The 18,454-nt window shown below is 37.7% G+C and overlaps 1 protein-coding gene across 4 annotated transcripts in view; it reads right to left on the bottom strand.

The window, feature by feature from the left end:
• Positions 1-7,846: 7,846 nt before the first annotated feature.
• The window catches only part of LOC5564892 (organic cation transporter protein), a 64,349-nt gene continuing 53,741 nt past the window's right edge, over positions 7,847-18,454 (bottom strand). For all 4 annotated transcript variants that reach the window (XM_021849716.1, XM_021849717.1, XM_021849718.1 and 1 more), the window contains one exon: positions 7,847-9,134. In XM_021849716.1, coding sequence (XP_021705408.1) covers positions 8,147-9,134 — 988 coding nt within the window. In that variant the 3' untranslated portion in view covers positions 7,847-8,146. The remainder of the gene's footprint in view (positions 9,135-18,454) is intronic.

Here is an 18,454-nt window from a genome sequence, read left to right as displayed (position 1 = left end):
CGAAACCTATTCCTTGTGCTCTGGAGTAGCTAGATCTAGCTAGGTATCGAGGTCATTCTTCATTTATTGACATATTTTTTTTATGGTAATGTCATAAAATAGGCCTTTCTGGAACCTGTACGTGATGCTCAGGAGTGGAAACACAAGGTCTATTCCTCATAAATTGACATGTTCTGTCGAATTCATGTAGATTGAAACGTTTTGGACATGAAACTGAAATGTCCCCTAAGAGGCTTTGGCGGAACTTCATGAATTCACATGTTTTTTCGAATCCACGAAGATTGACACGTCACACGGTTTGTTATGGATATAAAACAGAAATATCTCCAAGGAAGCCCTGGTGGAACCTGTGCTTGGAGCTATGGAGTGGCCACATCACATGTTAATAAGTTGAGTCTTCTTTTATTGACATGTTTTTTTACAATTCACAAAGATTGAGACAAAAACAGAAATATCCCCTAAGAAGCCCTTATGGAACCTGTGCCAGAAGCTCTGGAGTGGCCAAATCTTTTAATTACCGTGTTTTTTTTTCCATTTATGGACAAGTTATTTAAAATTCATTAAGATTGAGATGTCACACGGTATGTTTTTGGACATAAAATGGAAATGTTCCCCAAGAAGCAATCGTGGAACCTGCGCCTGCAGATCTGATGTGGCCATATCTGTTCGTACCGAGCTTTTTCTTCTTTGAAGACCAAATGTGAATTGATTCACACAGCAAAGATGTCTGAAGGGACCAAGTGGGATCAGCACAATTGTGCTTACCCGGGTGATGTTCGTTGTGGACTACTAATTTTCATTTTCAGTATTTTGATCAAGTTAAGTGGCTGAATCTGGCGCTAATGTCCACAATAGTGCATAATATTGCATTAAAACATGAATGTGCGATTACATACGAATTATAAAAATTATGTACCGTTCAAAAACTATGTAACAGAAACCCATAGCTTTGGTTTAAAACCTTTTTAATTTTTTCTATATGTCCATATTTGAAATATATTGGGTATCACATTTATTGTCTTAAATCTCCTATGGCAAAGTTTAAGAAACAGTAAAATTTTTGGGGAACGTTCTAAAATTACGTCAATCCTTTAGATGTGTGGGGGTGTATGAAAGTGGACAGTGCATGTATTAGGGGGCTTGTAAAAAAGCGTGATAGTGTGCATAGGAAGGTTTTAAATAGACTTAAAACAATGGACGTAATATTTGAATGTCCCCTTGCTTTGATAATCTGTCAATTTCATGTTGAATCGATAATCCTTTTTGGTGTTCTACAATGCATGCTGGTTCAATATCTGCTATAATATTTATGAAGTTGGACAACTGGAGCTGAAAACCTTTACCTACTGCACGGTGTGCTGAAACACACATATTATCGAACTTGCATGAGCCTCCGATATTTTTACTAAAAGTCAGCCTTGAAAGTCAAAACAAGCTAGCGACATATTAAAAAATCTTTCATCGGCAAAAAATTTAAAAAGTCGATTTTTGTATTTTTGACCTTTTTTATATATGGGTTCATAGGAGAATAATAGAGTTACACTAATTTTGATGAATTTCAACAGCTTAAAGATCAATTTGACATATCTTGAATGAATTATCAGACGTTTAAAATTGAGCATTATTTCAACCTAGTCAAACAATATGACCAGCCCATAGTTGTGTGCCGTTTTTATCGGCTTCGCTTATTGAAATAGTCTTATATGCATTTAGAGTAAACATACTGCAATGCTACAATTTTTCAATCTTATAAATGTTCCCAATTCTACTGAATAATTGGAATCATCGGAATTCGTTGAAGCTTCCTCAAAAAGTAGAAAAGGTAATAACATTATGCTATAACATACAACTGTAAAAATGTAAACATCTATCCAGCTTTTTACGAGTGCTAATGGGATGAAACGATCAAACATTTGGGTTGGGTCATTGGATAGCTAATCGATAAGTTTTTTTAACCGATCTTATCGCTTTGCTATCAAACGACCCAAGCCAAATGTCAGATCTCCTAGTCTCTAACAGAAAGGGTACTTCTTTGTAGCGGCCATTAGCGCTCGTAAAAAGCTGGATACAATATAGGGCACTTCACAGCTCCGATTTTTTGTGACATTTTCACTGTGACGGGTCTTAGTTCTGTTTGATCTTTCGACCTTGATGCTTGCTCCTGTGGGAGCGGGTGACGAGGGCAGGATCAAACATGTCGCGCGTCGGTCGAGTAAAGTGAAAAAATGCCCCGATCGGTCAATTCTATTCGATCTTTTGACCTTGACTCCTGCGGGAGCGGGTGACGGGGGCACGATCAAATATGTCGAGCGTAGTGAAATGAAAAGCGCCGCAGATCGCTAGTAGTGTTTGATCTATTGATCGAGTCGCTTGCTCTTGCGTGGGCGAGTGATGAACACTTGTTCGGGATACAGTGCGTTTATCGAATTATATCGCGAACCCGATTAGAAGTGATTATATCATGGATCACATCTCCAACCATTGGTGACTCCCAGATCTTTACCTTTTCCCACCAACCCAATATCCTTTCCATGACAACTGTTGAGATGCAGAGGTATACTCGGTCTCTAGTAACAACGGTTATCTAACTAACATTCCTTCCCTTCCCCGATGACCGTAAGGACGTGGCCGGCGCCGTTATTGACTTTTAAAATTTGAGCTCTCGTTGTGTGCACATTGCAGAATGGCAAGCTAATCCTAAGCCCCATTCATAAATTCCCTGTGCAACTTCGATTGTTCTGGTCAATCACGGTGTAGCAACTACGAATTGTACGGTCATCTATGCTCATGCTCATGCTCATGCTCATTTTCACTGTTACGGGTCTTGTTGTTTACAATGTTTTCTGTATACATTCAAAACTAGTGATACAAATGTTGTAAAATATCATTACATATACAGAAAATGTGGGATTTCAATACAAAATAATTTGTAGTACCGTCGTTGGGGGTGACAATGGGTCAAAAAGGAATGTGTACGAATTATTTATTGAATAACTATCGCAATTTAACTCCAATAAACTTCAAATTTGGTGTGTATGTTCTTTGATGGTACATTAACAACTGTTCAAAACATTAAAGAAAAATATTTATTCACAGCGGCACCACAAGTGAATGAAAAATGACCCAATCTCACCCCATATAGGGGGTGACATTGGGTCACTGTAATTGAAATAACTTGTTTTTGATAATATGGTTGCAAAACCATTCACAGCTGAAGAATATTGATGAAATACGATGCAAACAAGATGAAAAGATATCTAAGATGTTTCACAAGTATGATAAACCCACTTTAAAGAACGATTATACCAAAACATTGAAGAGCTATGAGAAAAAATATGTAAACACAACATTCATCGTCAAGTTTACATAAATTTTCTATTTTTTTTTCCTCATATTGTCTTCAAAGTCTCATCCCCATTGCCATTGAGCCAATTCAGTTTCCCCAAAGGTGTACTGAAACAGTGATTTTTTTAATTCTTCGCAAATATTTAAATTTCAGAGCGACATTCCACGATCAATACATTTCAGGCAGATGTTGACGTCATAATCACGATATTTCAGTGTTCCAACTCATTTGTACTTCCAGGAAATGTTTCTATAATATGAAAGCACTGATAAATGATTAAATTAAAAAAAAAAACAATCCATTTGATAAAATTTTACGATGTTGCTGCGCACGAAACACAGTTGCTGAATTGAGAAGTTGTCAAAATGCGTTGTATTGTTATTCAATGCACGGAATACTCAAGTAGACTAGTTTCATGTTTCAGAGATGCTGTATTTGGAAGGAATTAACACATCTTAATGAAAAAGAGAACTACCGGCACCGTAAAATGTCAAAACAGTGGTCTTGCAATTTTATTTACTGTCGTTCTTGCTTGACCCAATCTCACCCCCATTTTTGATGTTTTAGACACCGTACCGAAAAAAATAAAATTTTTGTTGAAAAATCAAACAGATTCCGGAAAATACGTGTGAAGTGTAATGAAAAGACTTTAAACCTTCTACTAATATAACGGTAGAGGTTAAAGTACATGCGTGATACTTTGCACAGGAGAAATTTAATGTTGTAAATTTTATCTAATTTCAACATACAAGTTTATTGATATAGTAATCAAAAACTACTTTTTCTAAAAATGTATATTGTGATGCATTATGTGTAATAATATGCTCCCTAACATATGTTCATAAATCATATTTTTCCGTTTTGACCCAATCTCACCCCCCAGACCCATTGTCACCCCCATCGACGGTATCCTTTCATTTCTCGTATGTGTAACAATATTATGCAATTTATATCAAGTTTGTATGTAGAATTGTATTGAAATCTTGCAGTCACTGCTTGAGTGCATTTTTCAGAACCACACATCATTAACGCATCCATATATAAATTCATCTACCTAAAACTCAATAATGCAATTCATGTTTTCATGCTAGTTTTTGAAATTGTAGTGTCTCTTTTGCAAGCTGTATTCTCCATAAGTTTGAAATAGTGCGGGATAACGTCGGATCGATTTGCTATCTACGCTGCATTTATTCTTCATCGTATGGCAAATGATTATGGCGAAGGCACCATGTCGATCCAACGTAATCCCACTCTTTTATTCGAAATCAGTCACTTCAAACCCCAAATGTAATGTACGCTATGCTAAATATATGAGTAGATTAGTGAATGGTTAGGCTTACCAAATGGTATCCCTTGGGAGGACATGTCCTCCTTTTTGATCACATGTCCTTCCGTCCTCCCTTGGACTGAAAATGTCCTCCTTTTTCAATGTGAGGACATATAATATTTCCATTCATATAATTTACTTCTCCATTTGTTCAAAGATTGTACGACATTTCTCAGAAACCCTTTCCCCATAATGACGTTTCTCAGAACGCCATTCCCCAGAATGGGACATTTCCCAGAATAGGACATTCCCCAGAAAAAAAAATTATAAGAGATTTTTGGGACTGTTAAAATCCAGATAAATGGTAAATAGTAAATGAGGAACACAATTAAGTTGAAAATTTGAAGAAAACCAAATTTCAGTTTTTGTAGGTTCCATAAGGGATGAATGCTGCTCAGCATCCATCCTCTAATGAATTAGAGTAGTTTGCTGTAAGAGGAAATTATCAAAGACTTGTGGAATTTTCTAAAGTATTTATGTTTTATTATTCTTCATAATTACGAAGATAATGCACCTAAGAAGAACAGCCAATGTTCAAAATAAGGGAGAATATGTTATCAAAGCAAAAAAAAAACAAATTCCTCCAATTTATTTTGTGAATATAAATAATATTACAGTAATACAAATCACCTTTTGAAAATACAAAACCGAAAGAACAGCCAATTTTAAAAGAAGTATTCTACCTTCTTTAGATACAAAACACATATTTTTTCGGATAGCTTGAGTCAAGTTTAATCTTAAAACATTGTGTGACATATGTAAGAGCAGTTTATCTCAAACAGTATGCTACTTTTCCCCGAAAGTCGGTTCCCTGAACGTCAGTCCCCCAATTCTCTGTTTTCACGAATAGCCCAGTTCCCCGAAAAGTTTTTAGCTCTCATAATTGTCATAACTTTTTGTGTTTCAAGGTGATGGATGAACCGGTCATCTGATATGCACCCTTCTTTACTTGATTGGCTATTCTTTCGAATGTAACCGTCCCAAGTAAGCATACCGTACAACATACAGAATATCCAAGAAAACCTTTGAAGACCCTTTTAAACATAAATAGAAGCATATATTAATTTATAAAGCAATTGTCTCATATAGATTTTTTGATTTCACAAGAATTAGCACCAAAAACCTCGTATGTGTGATTTTTTACCGACAGAATATATTTATTTTGATAATAAAAACCATATCTGCAAACCTCTATTTGATGGGCCCCCAAATCTACTTCCGCACCGCGCCCCCAAAACTCTAGCTACGCCACTGCTTTTGTGGAAATTTTACAATGGTAACTTATAAGTATAAGAGTATACTCTACCTACTTTAAAGTTTCTCTATTGAGATTCTGCTCAGAGTATTCAATATATTAATAAGAGCACTTAAATCAGTATAAATGGAACTAGTGCAGCTATAGAATCACCCACAAGTAAGGATCACTTACCCAAATATCAAATTCAAATTGATTATACTTAGCAACGCATGGTTCGAACTCACATCTTTCGCTCCATGCGATAAAATGCTCCGCGACACAACATCACATGTGACATACAATAATTATGAGCGCAACACTGCACGCCTGAAAAATTCTTTAGATCGCCAGTGTCGAATTTCCCAACATTCCTTGATATCGCATCAATCAAACTTAACGCATTCATGTTTTCATTTTACCCAAAATTAAGTATATAAACGATCATTACATCTTGGTCAAACGACAAGAACTCCAAAGAATTTCTTATTCGATTAGCGAAACAGAAAATTGAGTAGATCGAAATTATTATGTCCCACATATTAAAAAAAAATGATACAGCAAACATTGCTTGAAGAAAGTTTATTGCATCGCAAAATAAATTTATCCATGTTTTGTGTGTACGATTTAAGGAGTGTTTGAAACATCATGAGGAAGCATACATTTAGGCGTAAAAATTAGTGAAGGCATAAATTGCAAGCAATGCACGCCAGAGTTGAATTTTTGAATTTTGTTTTGCTTGACTTATGCGCATCGAACGCTTTGACGAAACGCGCAATTTATACGACGCTTGGTCCGGGAGCATTATCCGGAAAACCGAACATCAGCGTATTCTTCACGAGACCACCCATTGTCTAGCTAATGTTTCACTTTTTACTCAATAACCACTGTAAACCAGCTCTTTTGTGCAAAGCCTCCGATCCAAAAATAAGCAAGATCTGATCGTCAACTGAAAATAAAAAGATTTTAGGGCAAATTGAATTTGTTTTTTTTTTTATGCCTTACAGTCTCTAACAGTTTAACCAGTTTTAATCATCTCATAGCCTTGAACTTGCAGGCTAACATGCGTACATTATAATTGCATCTTTTGACCACTTGACCAACTTTGACCATGTCTCCATTATTCGATTTCTGCAACTCGATATTTTACTAAATAAATAGAATGCGTGGTCCCAGCATAACATTCTTTGAGCCATCCCCAAGTAACATTGGGGTAACAGTAAGCTCAATAACAGTTTATTCAGCTGAAATGAGCTTAATAATTAGCATTTTATCCTGAATAAGCTGGCCTTCCTTTGCCGTGTGATTAGAGTCCTACAAAGTCTACAAAGCAAAGCCATGCAGAAGGTGTCTGGGTTCAATTCCCGGTCGGTCCAGCATCTTCTCGTAATGGAAATTTCCTTGACTTCCCTGGGCATAAAGCATCATTGATGTACGAATGCGAAGCTGAGAAGCAGGCTCCGTCCCAGTGGAGACGTAATGCCAAGAAGAAGAAGCAGATCTGAATAAGATGTTATTCAGCTACCAATGTTACTTGGGTCTGTAAGTCGATACCTATCTAACTCGGATGTTCATGTAGCAATTAGGTTTAGTTATTCACTATACTTAATTACCACATTAGTAATTACGTATAGTAAGTAACTAAAGTTCCCTAACTTTGTGCTATCTGATTTAGACTAATATTTTCATGAAAAGTTCCAGAGATCCCCCAAACGTTAAACTGAAGAAACGGTGTAACGCAAGCGTGGTTCTGAAGGTCGTTGCACTAGCAAAAGTAAGTGAGCTATCTTCCTTTTCCATTACCGAGCAGTGGTCTGAGGAGTCTGAGAGATTGACAGGAATTGAAGTTTATTGAAGTTAAAGAAGATTTAGATTGTGAATTACTGTAGAATTATTAGATATTCAGGAACTTTTTCTCACAATAAAATCGCATGCCCAATTTTAAAAAAAATGTACTTTTATTTTGATCAGAACACTTACACAACAATATCATTCGTATCGGGGCACTTTTGGTGATATAAGATCTAGATCAAATGTCGTCATTGTTTGTACACGTGGCCAAGAACATCTGACCTTACGTCCACGTTTGGCAAATCACTAACTCTCGCTAACTTATACGATAGGTAGTAAAACTGGTTCAAGGTAAAATAGAGTGGCTTTCGGGCGCATCAAATGCACTAATCTGGTGGCATATGTACGTGCTAGTAGGAATTTACAATTATCAGGGGCGAGGAGTATCCTAGTGCTTTCCATTCTCAACGCCGTTCGATTGTCGATTACGTTTGCCAAAGTTCTCACCATCTTCGATAGTTTCCGGCAGCGGATGGCCCTGCGTTTCCGGTAGGAAAAACACGAAGAAGGCACCGATCAGTGGAGTTATTCCGAATATCATTGGAGGCAGCCAGTGGGAAATAACGCCCATTCCGGCGACGAACGGTGCAATCATGGAACCAATTCGGGCAATCATAGAAGCGGTACCGATTCCAACGTTTCGCACAACCGTCGGGAATAGCTCTCCGGCGTAGAGGTATACAGTCGGGAAGGAAATACTCATTCCTACAAGACCGATCGAAGCAAGGCCCACATTTAGCCAGGTTACAGTTGAAGGCACAAAAGCGATGGCCAGCATGGTCAATCCGGTAAGCGTGTTCGAGGTGATCAAAGTCTTCTTGCGTCCGTAAGCCTTCATCATGTAGATGCAGATCAGTGTTCCGGGAAGTTCCAATGCCGCTCCGATAGCCACATTCGTGTAAATGTCACCACCAGAATGGCCAATGTACTGAGCTACGCCAAAGAAGGCCAACCCACAGACGAACCAGTTGAAGCACATGAACAGCGTCTTGGCACGCATGTTTGGCGTCCGGAACAGATCCAGTAGATTTCCCTTGGCCACGCCTCCATGGGTCTTGGTTTTGGCGTACTGTTCTATATCGGATCGAATGTTTTCCGTTGGCAGGTTATTACGTTTGGCGGCCGTTTCCAACAGTTGCACCGCCTTTTCGGTGTTGCCCGAGGTAAACAGATACCGGGGAGATTCCGGAACCAGCCAGTAGTAGGACACCAGCAACAGGGAGAAGATCGACAGCCCAAATTGAAGATGGTGCCAATCGCGGAGAAAGTACGCGAAGCCAGCCAGCGTTAGATGACCCAGGTTGAATGGGATCTGGTACAGAACAGAAAACAGCTCGCGCCATTTTGGTCCAATGATCTCCATCACCAGGACAAAGCTGGAAGGGAACAAAAAAGTAAAATGTTAGTCATTTTTTTTTTTTACTTTTTACCTACAGGACAATTTTTTTACAAAAAATTCATACGAAGGTAATTTAAAGTTATCATATCCAGGAATTCATGAAAAAATGGCAAAGAAATTGCTAAGGAAGCGACAAAAATTACTTCATGAATCGTCAAATAACTATTTCATGGATTCCTATTTCTAGTATTTTTAGACTACAGTTTAGGAAATATAACCTGAAGTGTACGATTTGACAGATGACTTTGAATTATTCTAACAATGTGTGTTGGAAAATTAAAGTTTTTTTAATTTTACGATCAAGCCTTCATGCCAAACATTGTCGGATCCTTTTTCTATGTGTAGAAGAGCAAGACAAGTAGAATAGCTTTCCGATTTGTTGGAACGGATCAAATTTGTTACACGTAAGAGTTGATGAGTGGTCGAATGTCCATGGCGGAATCCGAACTGTTCATTGGCAAAAATTGAATTTTCGTTGATGTGGACCATAGTTCTGTACAAAATGACCTTCTCAAAAAGTTTACTGAAGGAGGAGAGCAAACTGATTGGACGATAGCTAGAAGCTTCTGCAGGATTTTCGTCTGGTTTCAAAATCTTAGCATTTTTACATTTGTCAGAAAAATATACTAATTAAAAACATTTGTTGAATATATCAACTAAAAATGATAAGCTACTTTCTGGGAGTTTCTTGATGAGGATGTAGAAAATTCCATCATCGCCAGGAGCTTTCATATTTTTGATTTTTTTAGTAATAGTTCTCACTTCTTCCAAATCAGTCTTACAGGCATTTTCGAAAACGTTCTCTTGATTGAGAATATTTTCGAAGTCCTGAGCAATTTGATTTTCAATTGGACTAGTAAGTCCTAAATTGAAATTGTGCGCACTTTCAAACTGCATGGCAAGTTTTTGAGCTTTTTCGCAATTAGTTAGTAATAATTTGTTTTCCTCTTTTAATGCCGGTATTGGCTTCTGAGGTTTTTTCAAAATTATAGATAATTTCCAAAAAGGCTCAGAGCCAGGGTCCAATTGAGAAATCTTATTTTCAAATTTTTTGTTTCTTAATTGTGCAAAACGTTTCTTGATTTCTTTTTGTAAATCCAGCCATATAATTTTCATAGCAGGATCGCGAGTGCGTTGAAATTGCCTTCTCCTCACGTTTTTAAGACGGATCAAGAGTTTAAGATCATCGTCTATAATCACGGATTCAAATTTTACTTCACGTTTAGGAATTGCAATGCTCGTGGCTTCAACAATGGAATGTGTTAATGTTTCAAGAGCATTGTCAATATCAAGTTTTGTATATAAAGGAATATTAACATCAAGATTAGAGTCAATAAATGTTTGATATATATTCCAGTTGGCTCGAAAATAATTGAAAGTGGAGCTGATAGGATTACGAATCGCTTCATGGGATATTTGAAATGTAACAGGGACATGATCAGAATCAAAATCAGCATGAGTAATCAGTTGGCTACAAAGATGACTAGAATCGGTTAAGACCAAATCAATCGTAGATGGATTTCTAGAAGAGGAAAAACATGTAGAGCTATCAGGGTATTGAATTGCGAAATATCCTGAAGAACACTCATCAAATAAAATTCTGCCGTTGGAATTGCTTTGAGAATTATTCCATTACCGATGTTTGGCATTGAAGTCACCAAAGACAAAAAATTTAGACTTAATGCGAGTCAATTTGCGCAAGTCAATTTGGAGCAAATTCACTTGCTGACCAGTGCATTGAAAAGGCAAATAGGCAGCTATGAAAGTATATTTACCAAGCTGTGTTTCAACTAAACAACTAAAGTTTCAAAAACTTTAGTTTCACAGTTGATGTTTTATACGCCTATGAATAATGATTGCAACTCCCCCACATGCCCTATCAAGTCGATTATTACGATAAACAAAAAAGTTAGGATCTCTTTTGAGTTTGGATCCAGGTTTCAAATAGGTTCCAGCAATAACTGCTATATACACGTTATTGACTGTAAGAAAATTAGACCGCTCGTTCTTTTTACCATTCGCGCAATTGAACGACGCGCATTTCAATTTAATATATTTAAATTATTATTTATTGGATCCATAAAAGAAACGTAATCCAATAACAATTTAAGTAGTGAATTTTACACCAACTTGGACTGCTTCAGTCATAGTGGTGGCTTTGAACATTGTATCAATCATTTGATTCAATTGTTCAGTTAAAAAAATAAAATCAGAGGAAGACATATCACTTGAAGTGGATACATTATCTGATGATTTTCCGTTAGAACTTTCGGTAGACGAAAAGGCAGAGTAGAAGTTTCCTGTGGCGGCAGGGGTTTTTTTCATTTGATTTGAAACAATTAGAACGGGTACTCGTAGTATGAAAGAGGGAGCAGTTCAAATTACCTGCTACGATATCGGCAAAGGATCTTCCTTGGGTAGATCCATTCGAAATTAAAATTGTCGAACGGCTTCCCGACGGATTAAAATTAATTTGAGAATGAGCATGATAATAATCTTCCTGATGTGTATGATTCTTAATGAAGCGACCGTTAACTGACAAATGAACATAGTTCGATACTCTACCAGGAAAATTCCGGAAATGACTGTTATCGTAACGGATATTATCTTTCATCTACCTGGCACGAGCCTCGACGACTCGCCTACGCGAAGGGCATGCCCAAAAATTTGACTTATGATTGCCCCGCAATTGGCGCATATGAACTTATCGGTATCTTCCTTCACTGGACAGACGTCCTTAGCGTGAGAAGAACCACCGCAAATCATGCATTTAGCATCCATGCGGCAATGTTTTGTTCTATGACCCCACTTTTGGCACCGACGGCACGGAGTGGGGTTCTGGTAATTTCCTCAAGGTTTCTGGAAATGTTCCCATGTCACAGCTTTTTTCTAAAGCTTTAATATTATTTAGATCTTTTTTGTTAAAGTAAACCAAGTAATATTTTTGAGAAAGCTCTTTCCAAACAATGCCAGATTGGGTTCTCTTTTTCATAATGATTACTTGAACTGGGGAAAATCCAAGTAAATCATTTATTCAATTTTTGATCTCTTCAGGTGACTTATAGTCACTTGAGAGACCTTTAAAGACGACTTTAAACAAACGTTCAGTTTTGTCGTCATAAGTAGAAAAAATGTGCTGAAATAAAGTGTTGCAAGTCACCCCGCTAAGATGTTTGAGAAGAAGTTCGCGATCTTTAAGAGTTTCCGACAAAACGCGACAGTCTCCTTTCTTTACGATTTGGAAGGAGACCTTGATTCCTCTAATGGAGTTCAAGATCTCCTGCCTAAATCCCCCAAATTCGGAACAACTGACCACGATGGGCGGCACTCTTTGTTTTCTTACTTGAATCAAAGAGCCTGGGCTAGAGATTGCTTCGATTTGGTGTTCGGAAAATTTGTCTAGACTCTAGAGCATCGAACTGATTGCTCATTTCGATGCAATTATCATCATTATCCATTTCACCCTTGGAAGAAAGTTCGCATTCCGGAGAAACGTCACAGCACGGAGTGTATAACCTTCCAGAATACCAAGTCCCAACGCATCACCTGTTCATCGATTTTAAAGCGGTTGATGATAGCATCGACCGCAAAGAGCTATGGAAAATCATGAACGAGTATAGATTTTCCGGAAAGCTCACGAGACCAATATCGTTTTTGTTTTTACGAACTGGGTCGGTGATCAACACATAAACAAACAAACGTCAAGCAAATTGTAGTTCGATCCTGGGAGGGAGAAACCGATACGAAATTTATGTACCTCAAGGTGAGCCGAGATTCTGCTGTCACGAACTGTCACTGTGAGCCCAGATCGAAAACAATGGACAAACATGATGGAAGCGCGTAATTGATTAAAACATATTTTTTGTATTTTATCAAATGTAACAAAAAATCGATTAAAAAGCTATTCATGCTTATTCAAAAGTAATGTCACAATAGCAACTTTTATTCTGATTGCATATAAAGTATTTGGAACGCATCATTTTACTTTTTCCAATAAAAAAAATGAAATGCCTCAAAAACTTTGGCCCTTTTTCCATGTTTGTCCAGAACGATCGAAGGAACACAACAAATGAAAACTAGCGATTTTCATCAAGTCTGCCTTGATTTTCGTTGGCAAGCTGGAGTTTTCTTGCATTTCGAAATAACTTTGTGTCATATTTCGTGTGTAGTATCGGTGCCTCCCTCCCAGGTTCGATCCAACCTGAATCGGGTTGTGGTTGAAACTGTGATTCAGAACGGGTTGCGCCAGTTCCAACCTAGGTTCAAAACGAATTTGACATAACACACGGAGACGGAATTCAACTCAATTTTGGTTTGTTTCAACGCAATTCCGTAGTTGAGCCCAATAACTCAATTTTGGCTAAATTTCCAAGGTCCCCACTAGGTAGTTTGGCTTTAATTCCATTAGAAAAATATACTCAATTTTGGGTTGATTTAAAGCAAAATTGAAACGCAAACATAAGAAAAGTTGAATTTACCCAAATTTGGCTTATTGGGCCAAAGTACCCCCATTGGGTAGATGCAACTCTCTCTATTTTTGACAACATTCGTGTGGGAGAAAGAAAAAACCGAGAGATTTTGGGTTGAAACTATAATCGATATACTTAATTTTGGGTAAAGTAAACTCAAATATTAGGTAAAAATATTTCTCCGTGTAATGAGAGCAACGATTGACGGTGTGCAGAATAGCGTGAAGAATTCGAGTTGTTGTGTCGCTGCAAGCACTCTAAGATGGAACCATCTAGACTGTCGTGACGAAAATCGTGGTGGAATTGCGTCACTGTGGCTTAGACACGCTTATCGAACTGTGCAAGCAGCAATACATCAGCGAAATCGCAGCGATTGTTTGTCGCTGTCGCCGTAAAAAGTCGCTTTGATTTGGGGGAGCCTTAACATCGCGCTAGAAGGTGTCATGCGGAGAGCCGGGTTTAATAACCGAGGACCGATTTTCACAAAATCTAGCCAATTTTTTCACTTCGCGGATGAAATGGATATTGTCGGCAGAACATTTGTGACACGTGACAAACGTGAAGCGATAAAAGTCGGCTTAGTTGTGAATGCGTCAAAAACAAAGTACATGCTGATAGGCGGAATCGAGCGCGACAGAGCCCGCCTAGGAAGCAGTGTTACGATAGACGGGGATACTGTTGAGATGGTTGATGAGCTCATCTACCTCCAATCCTAATTAACGGCTGATAACAACGTCAGTCATGAAATACGGAGACCCATCATCTGTGAAAGTCGCGCCTACAATGGGCTCCAGGAGAAGCAGCGATCGATGCTAATAAGGTTCTTTATGTACATGAAGCATGGACCATGCTGGAAGCAAGCACTTGGAGTGTTCGAACGACGAGTGCTCAGATCTTTGGCAGTGTGCAGATGAACGGTGTGTGGCGGCGAAGAATGAGCCTCGGGCTCACTAGGCTTTATGGCAAACCCAGTATCCAGAAGGTTGCGAAAGCCGGAAGGGTGCGTTGGGCAGGGCATGTTGCACGACTACTGAACAATAACCCTGCAAACATGGTGTTCGCGTCGAATCCGGTTGGTGCTAGTAGGCGTGGATCACAGCGAGCTAAGGGACTTGATCAGGTGCAACAAGATTTGGAGAGCGTGAGCCAAAATCAAAGTTGGAGGGACACAGGCATGAACCGAGTAAATTGACGTTACTACGTTAACGAGGTTTTATCATACTAATTGATGTAACACCAAGTAAATGAATAATAAACCTTTCAGTTTCTGCGCTGTTTTCTACTGTCAGAATCACCACGCTGCTGTTTTGTAAGACAAGCGAACATACTCAATTACGATTTGCTTGTTCAGTACTTTTTTATACTTGGTGTGAATTGTCAATCATAAAAATATGAACATTCAGCTTTTTGATTGTAAGTTTAGTGATAATTTTTACTTTTTACCGAAATACGGTAACCGTCAGACCCTTTTTGATTCTAATATTGCAACATTACGGATCAGGCCGAAAACTCAGTAAAAATAACGTCTGTGGAGACCAAACTTTTCATGCAACTATTTTGCGCTTTCTCGTGATAAGTAGCCGAATTATAGTGACAAAATTAACCATTTCAAACAACCAACTCGGCTCAGCATGATTTTGACCGTTTACACTGGTAAATTTTGCTGGTTTCTATACAACAGGTAGATTCGTCACCATCATTGAGTTTTCCTCTTGTATGGAAACCACCGAAATAATAATAATTTTGTCTCACATTTTTCGACTACAGTGGTCCCTCCATGAGTCGATGTTCCATGACTCGATATCGACTCATGGAACCATACTGGAAACAAAATTTCATGGTTACTATGATGGTCCCTTCAAACCGCTTTCCAAAGGATTGCTGTTCCATGACTCGATATTTCCATGAGTCGATGGTCCCTTCAATATCGACTCATGGAGGTTTCACTGTACTTCCATTGAGATAAGATCTTATGGTAGATGTATTTTAACGAAAAATGCTTGATAAGGGACATGTCCATGTTGATTGGGTTTCTCTTTTACTCTTCCATAAAATTAGAGAACAACAAGGCTAGAACACGTCAAAACCCCATACAAAATCAAAAAAGGCACAGAGCCCTACAAGAACATAAATTAAACATATATCGCAATTAATTAAACAAAATACGACGTATCATTTTGCGACAAAATGCCGTTAGTTATGCTATGAAATAAATTTTCTCATAAAATCCCGTTACAACAAAAAATACAGCGGGGATTCGCTGGTTGGAACACGACTGCCTTCCATCTAGCGAATCCGACCCGTTAGTTGGAACGACTGACAGCTGGTGAAAATGCTCCACACTAACGCATCTGGAGAGCAAATCGTCACGAAACGCACATATACAAACGCATTTGTTCTATATATGGAGACTTCAATGCGACGGTACTTAGACGTCAAAGTCAGTTTGACATTTTCTGTTGACATTCGAGTGCTTTTTAGTTGGAATATTTTTCAACCAGCGAACATCCAACCATCGAGTCATTCCATGTAGCGGACCCCCAACGAGCGAATCCCCACTGTATGCACATTTAATGAGCTTTATGTGTTTTGAGAGGCTAAATAAAATTTAATCGTGCATAGTTCCTTCATAATGGGAACTCCTACCTACACTGATAAAAATCCAAACGCTCGATTCGTATGTGTCAACCTATGGACGCATAGATCATCACTCCAACACGGATTCAGTGTGTTTTGCTTATGGTTATCTTGTGTCATAATCATCATGTTCAAGTTGGTCGATTCATTGATATGCGCAATGAGATTGTTATGATGAAATCCATGAGCTATGCTATCGATTTTCATGTTCAAAGCTTCTAAATTGTTTGTGATCAACCCATGGGATGCATAGTGAACTGAATTGCGGTTGGATCTCGTGTCGAACGACAGTCATCATCATGCTTCCAAAGAGAAGAAGCAAATTTTAAAGCTGAAAGTGTTAGATGAAAATTTGTGAATTCGATTTTTCTTTTATTAGTGAAGTTGACCGATATACGAGAATTCTACCTTTCTATAAGAAAACATTGATTATAATGTATAGTTTAGTAGAAAAATCGGATTCCACTAACAGATTTTCCTGGCTTTCATTTTAGAAAAAAAATGGAATATGCTTATCCCTGGCTTCCCAAATTATGGATTTGTGGCGCCCCGCTTGTTGCTGGCTCACGGGTTTGAAAAAAAATCAGGAGAGCTTGCGACAAGCAGAGGAGCCTCGGATCCATACTTTGGGGAGCAAAAGTTCTTCTACCAAATTTCTTCTTTCAGTCCCATGACATTTATGTTCTATCACACATGACTATCTAAAGCTACTACATTTCGAATTCAATAAGCAAATCAGTTGGTTTTTATGATTTAATATTTGGAAATTCATGTTTGTTTCACATGACAACCTAATGTTGATACACATGTTATTATACCGTGAAATCAATGATGAAATCCATATGGCTACCACACTCAAATCATGTGGTTATCCTCATTGAGCAAATTTATAAGTAAAACACACGACCTTGACGTGTAGATTTTTCTCAGAGTAATTTCTATGGGGCTCTGCACTGTTTTAATTTAGTATGGAAGTTTGACGTTTACTGGCCTTGTTGTTTTTAAATTTCATGGAGGAGTGAGAGAGAAGGTATTATTTTCGTGCAGAGCCCCATTTCTGTCACTTTTTGAAACATAGGAACACAGTTGTCTAGAGTGTCCATCCCGGCATATCCCGAGACAAAAAAGTACACCCAAACTGCCGCAAATCAGTACCATCTGTGAAAAGTAGGTATTGAGAAAATTGACTGAGAAGTTTTCAATCTCGTTTTCTATACAAATATTCAAAAAAAATCAGGAGATTGGGACATGATTCGATCTCAATGAAACTTTCATAATTTGCACAGAAAATAAATTCCATGTAAATTTCAGCGTAAAATCATGCACATAGAGGGAATGCTAGATTTGTCGCAAATTTACTTGATATATCGTGTAAAATTACATCAACATCATGTAAATTCATGCAAATTGTCGCGTAATCGTCCATGCTGAGTCCATGCTAGATTACACGATGTATAGCGGAAACTTACATGATGTTATTGTAGTTCTACATGATGCGACGTGTAAATTTGCGACATATCTGGCATTCTCTTCATGTGCATGATTTTACGCTGAAATTTACAAAGATTTTTCTTTCTGTGTTCTTTTCACTCCGTTACCTTTCCAAGAAAAATATAAAGATGGCCAAATAACGATTAATTTTTGTGTTACGCGATGCTAACATCCGCAGTGGGACTGACATGCGTTTACTTTTCATTATGGGACAATTCGATTTGGTGTTTTTTCCTAATTTTACTGAACAAAAAGTGATTTCTCGTTAGTGCAGCTGAAAGATCATTAGAGGATATACCTAATGAAAACTGATATCAACCCAATTTTGACCAAATTTCAGTCAATAATTTTAATAATTAACTTTTAGCATGATTAACAATATCTTCAATGATCTTTAATCGTTTCTTTTGTTTTAAAGTTTTTATGAATTTTCAAATATTTGAAGCAAATTGCTATGACTTAAGATTGTATCATATTTTCATTCATAAGTGTTATAGAGAATTTGAAAAAAACATAGCAAACCCGTAATTAGTCAGGCTAAGTTTTGATTTTCGTTAGGTTACTTCATCAGAATAAGAAAGTCTTATCTGAAATGTGATTTGCTATAATTAACATATTATTTTGAAAAGTTACATTAAATGTTTATTTCATTGAAAAAATTGTAGGGTAGAAGCACCGGTTTTGGCCATACGCCAATTGT

Source organism: Aedes aegypti, chromosome 3 (genome assembly GCF_002204515.2).
Source record: "Aedes aegypti strain LVP_AGWG chromosome 3, AaegL5.0 Primary Assembly, whole genome shotgun sequence".
NCBI classification, from domain to species: domain Eukaryota; kingdom Metazoa; phylum Arthropoda; class Insecta; order Diptera; family Culicidae; genus Aedes; species Aedes aegypti.
This window is presented reverse-complemented; position numbering and strand designations above follow the sequence as displayed.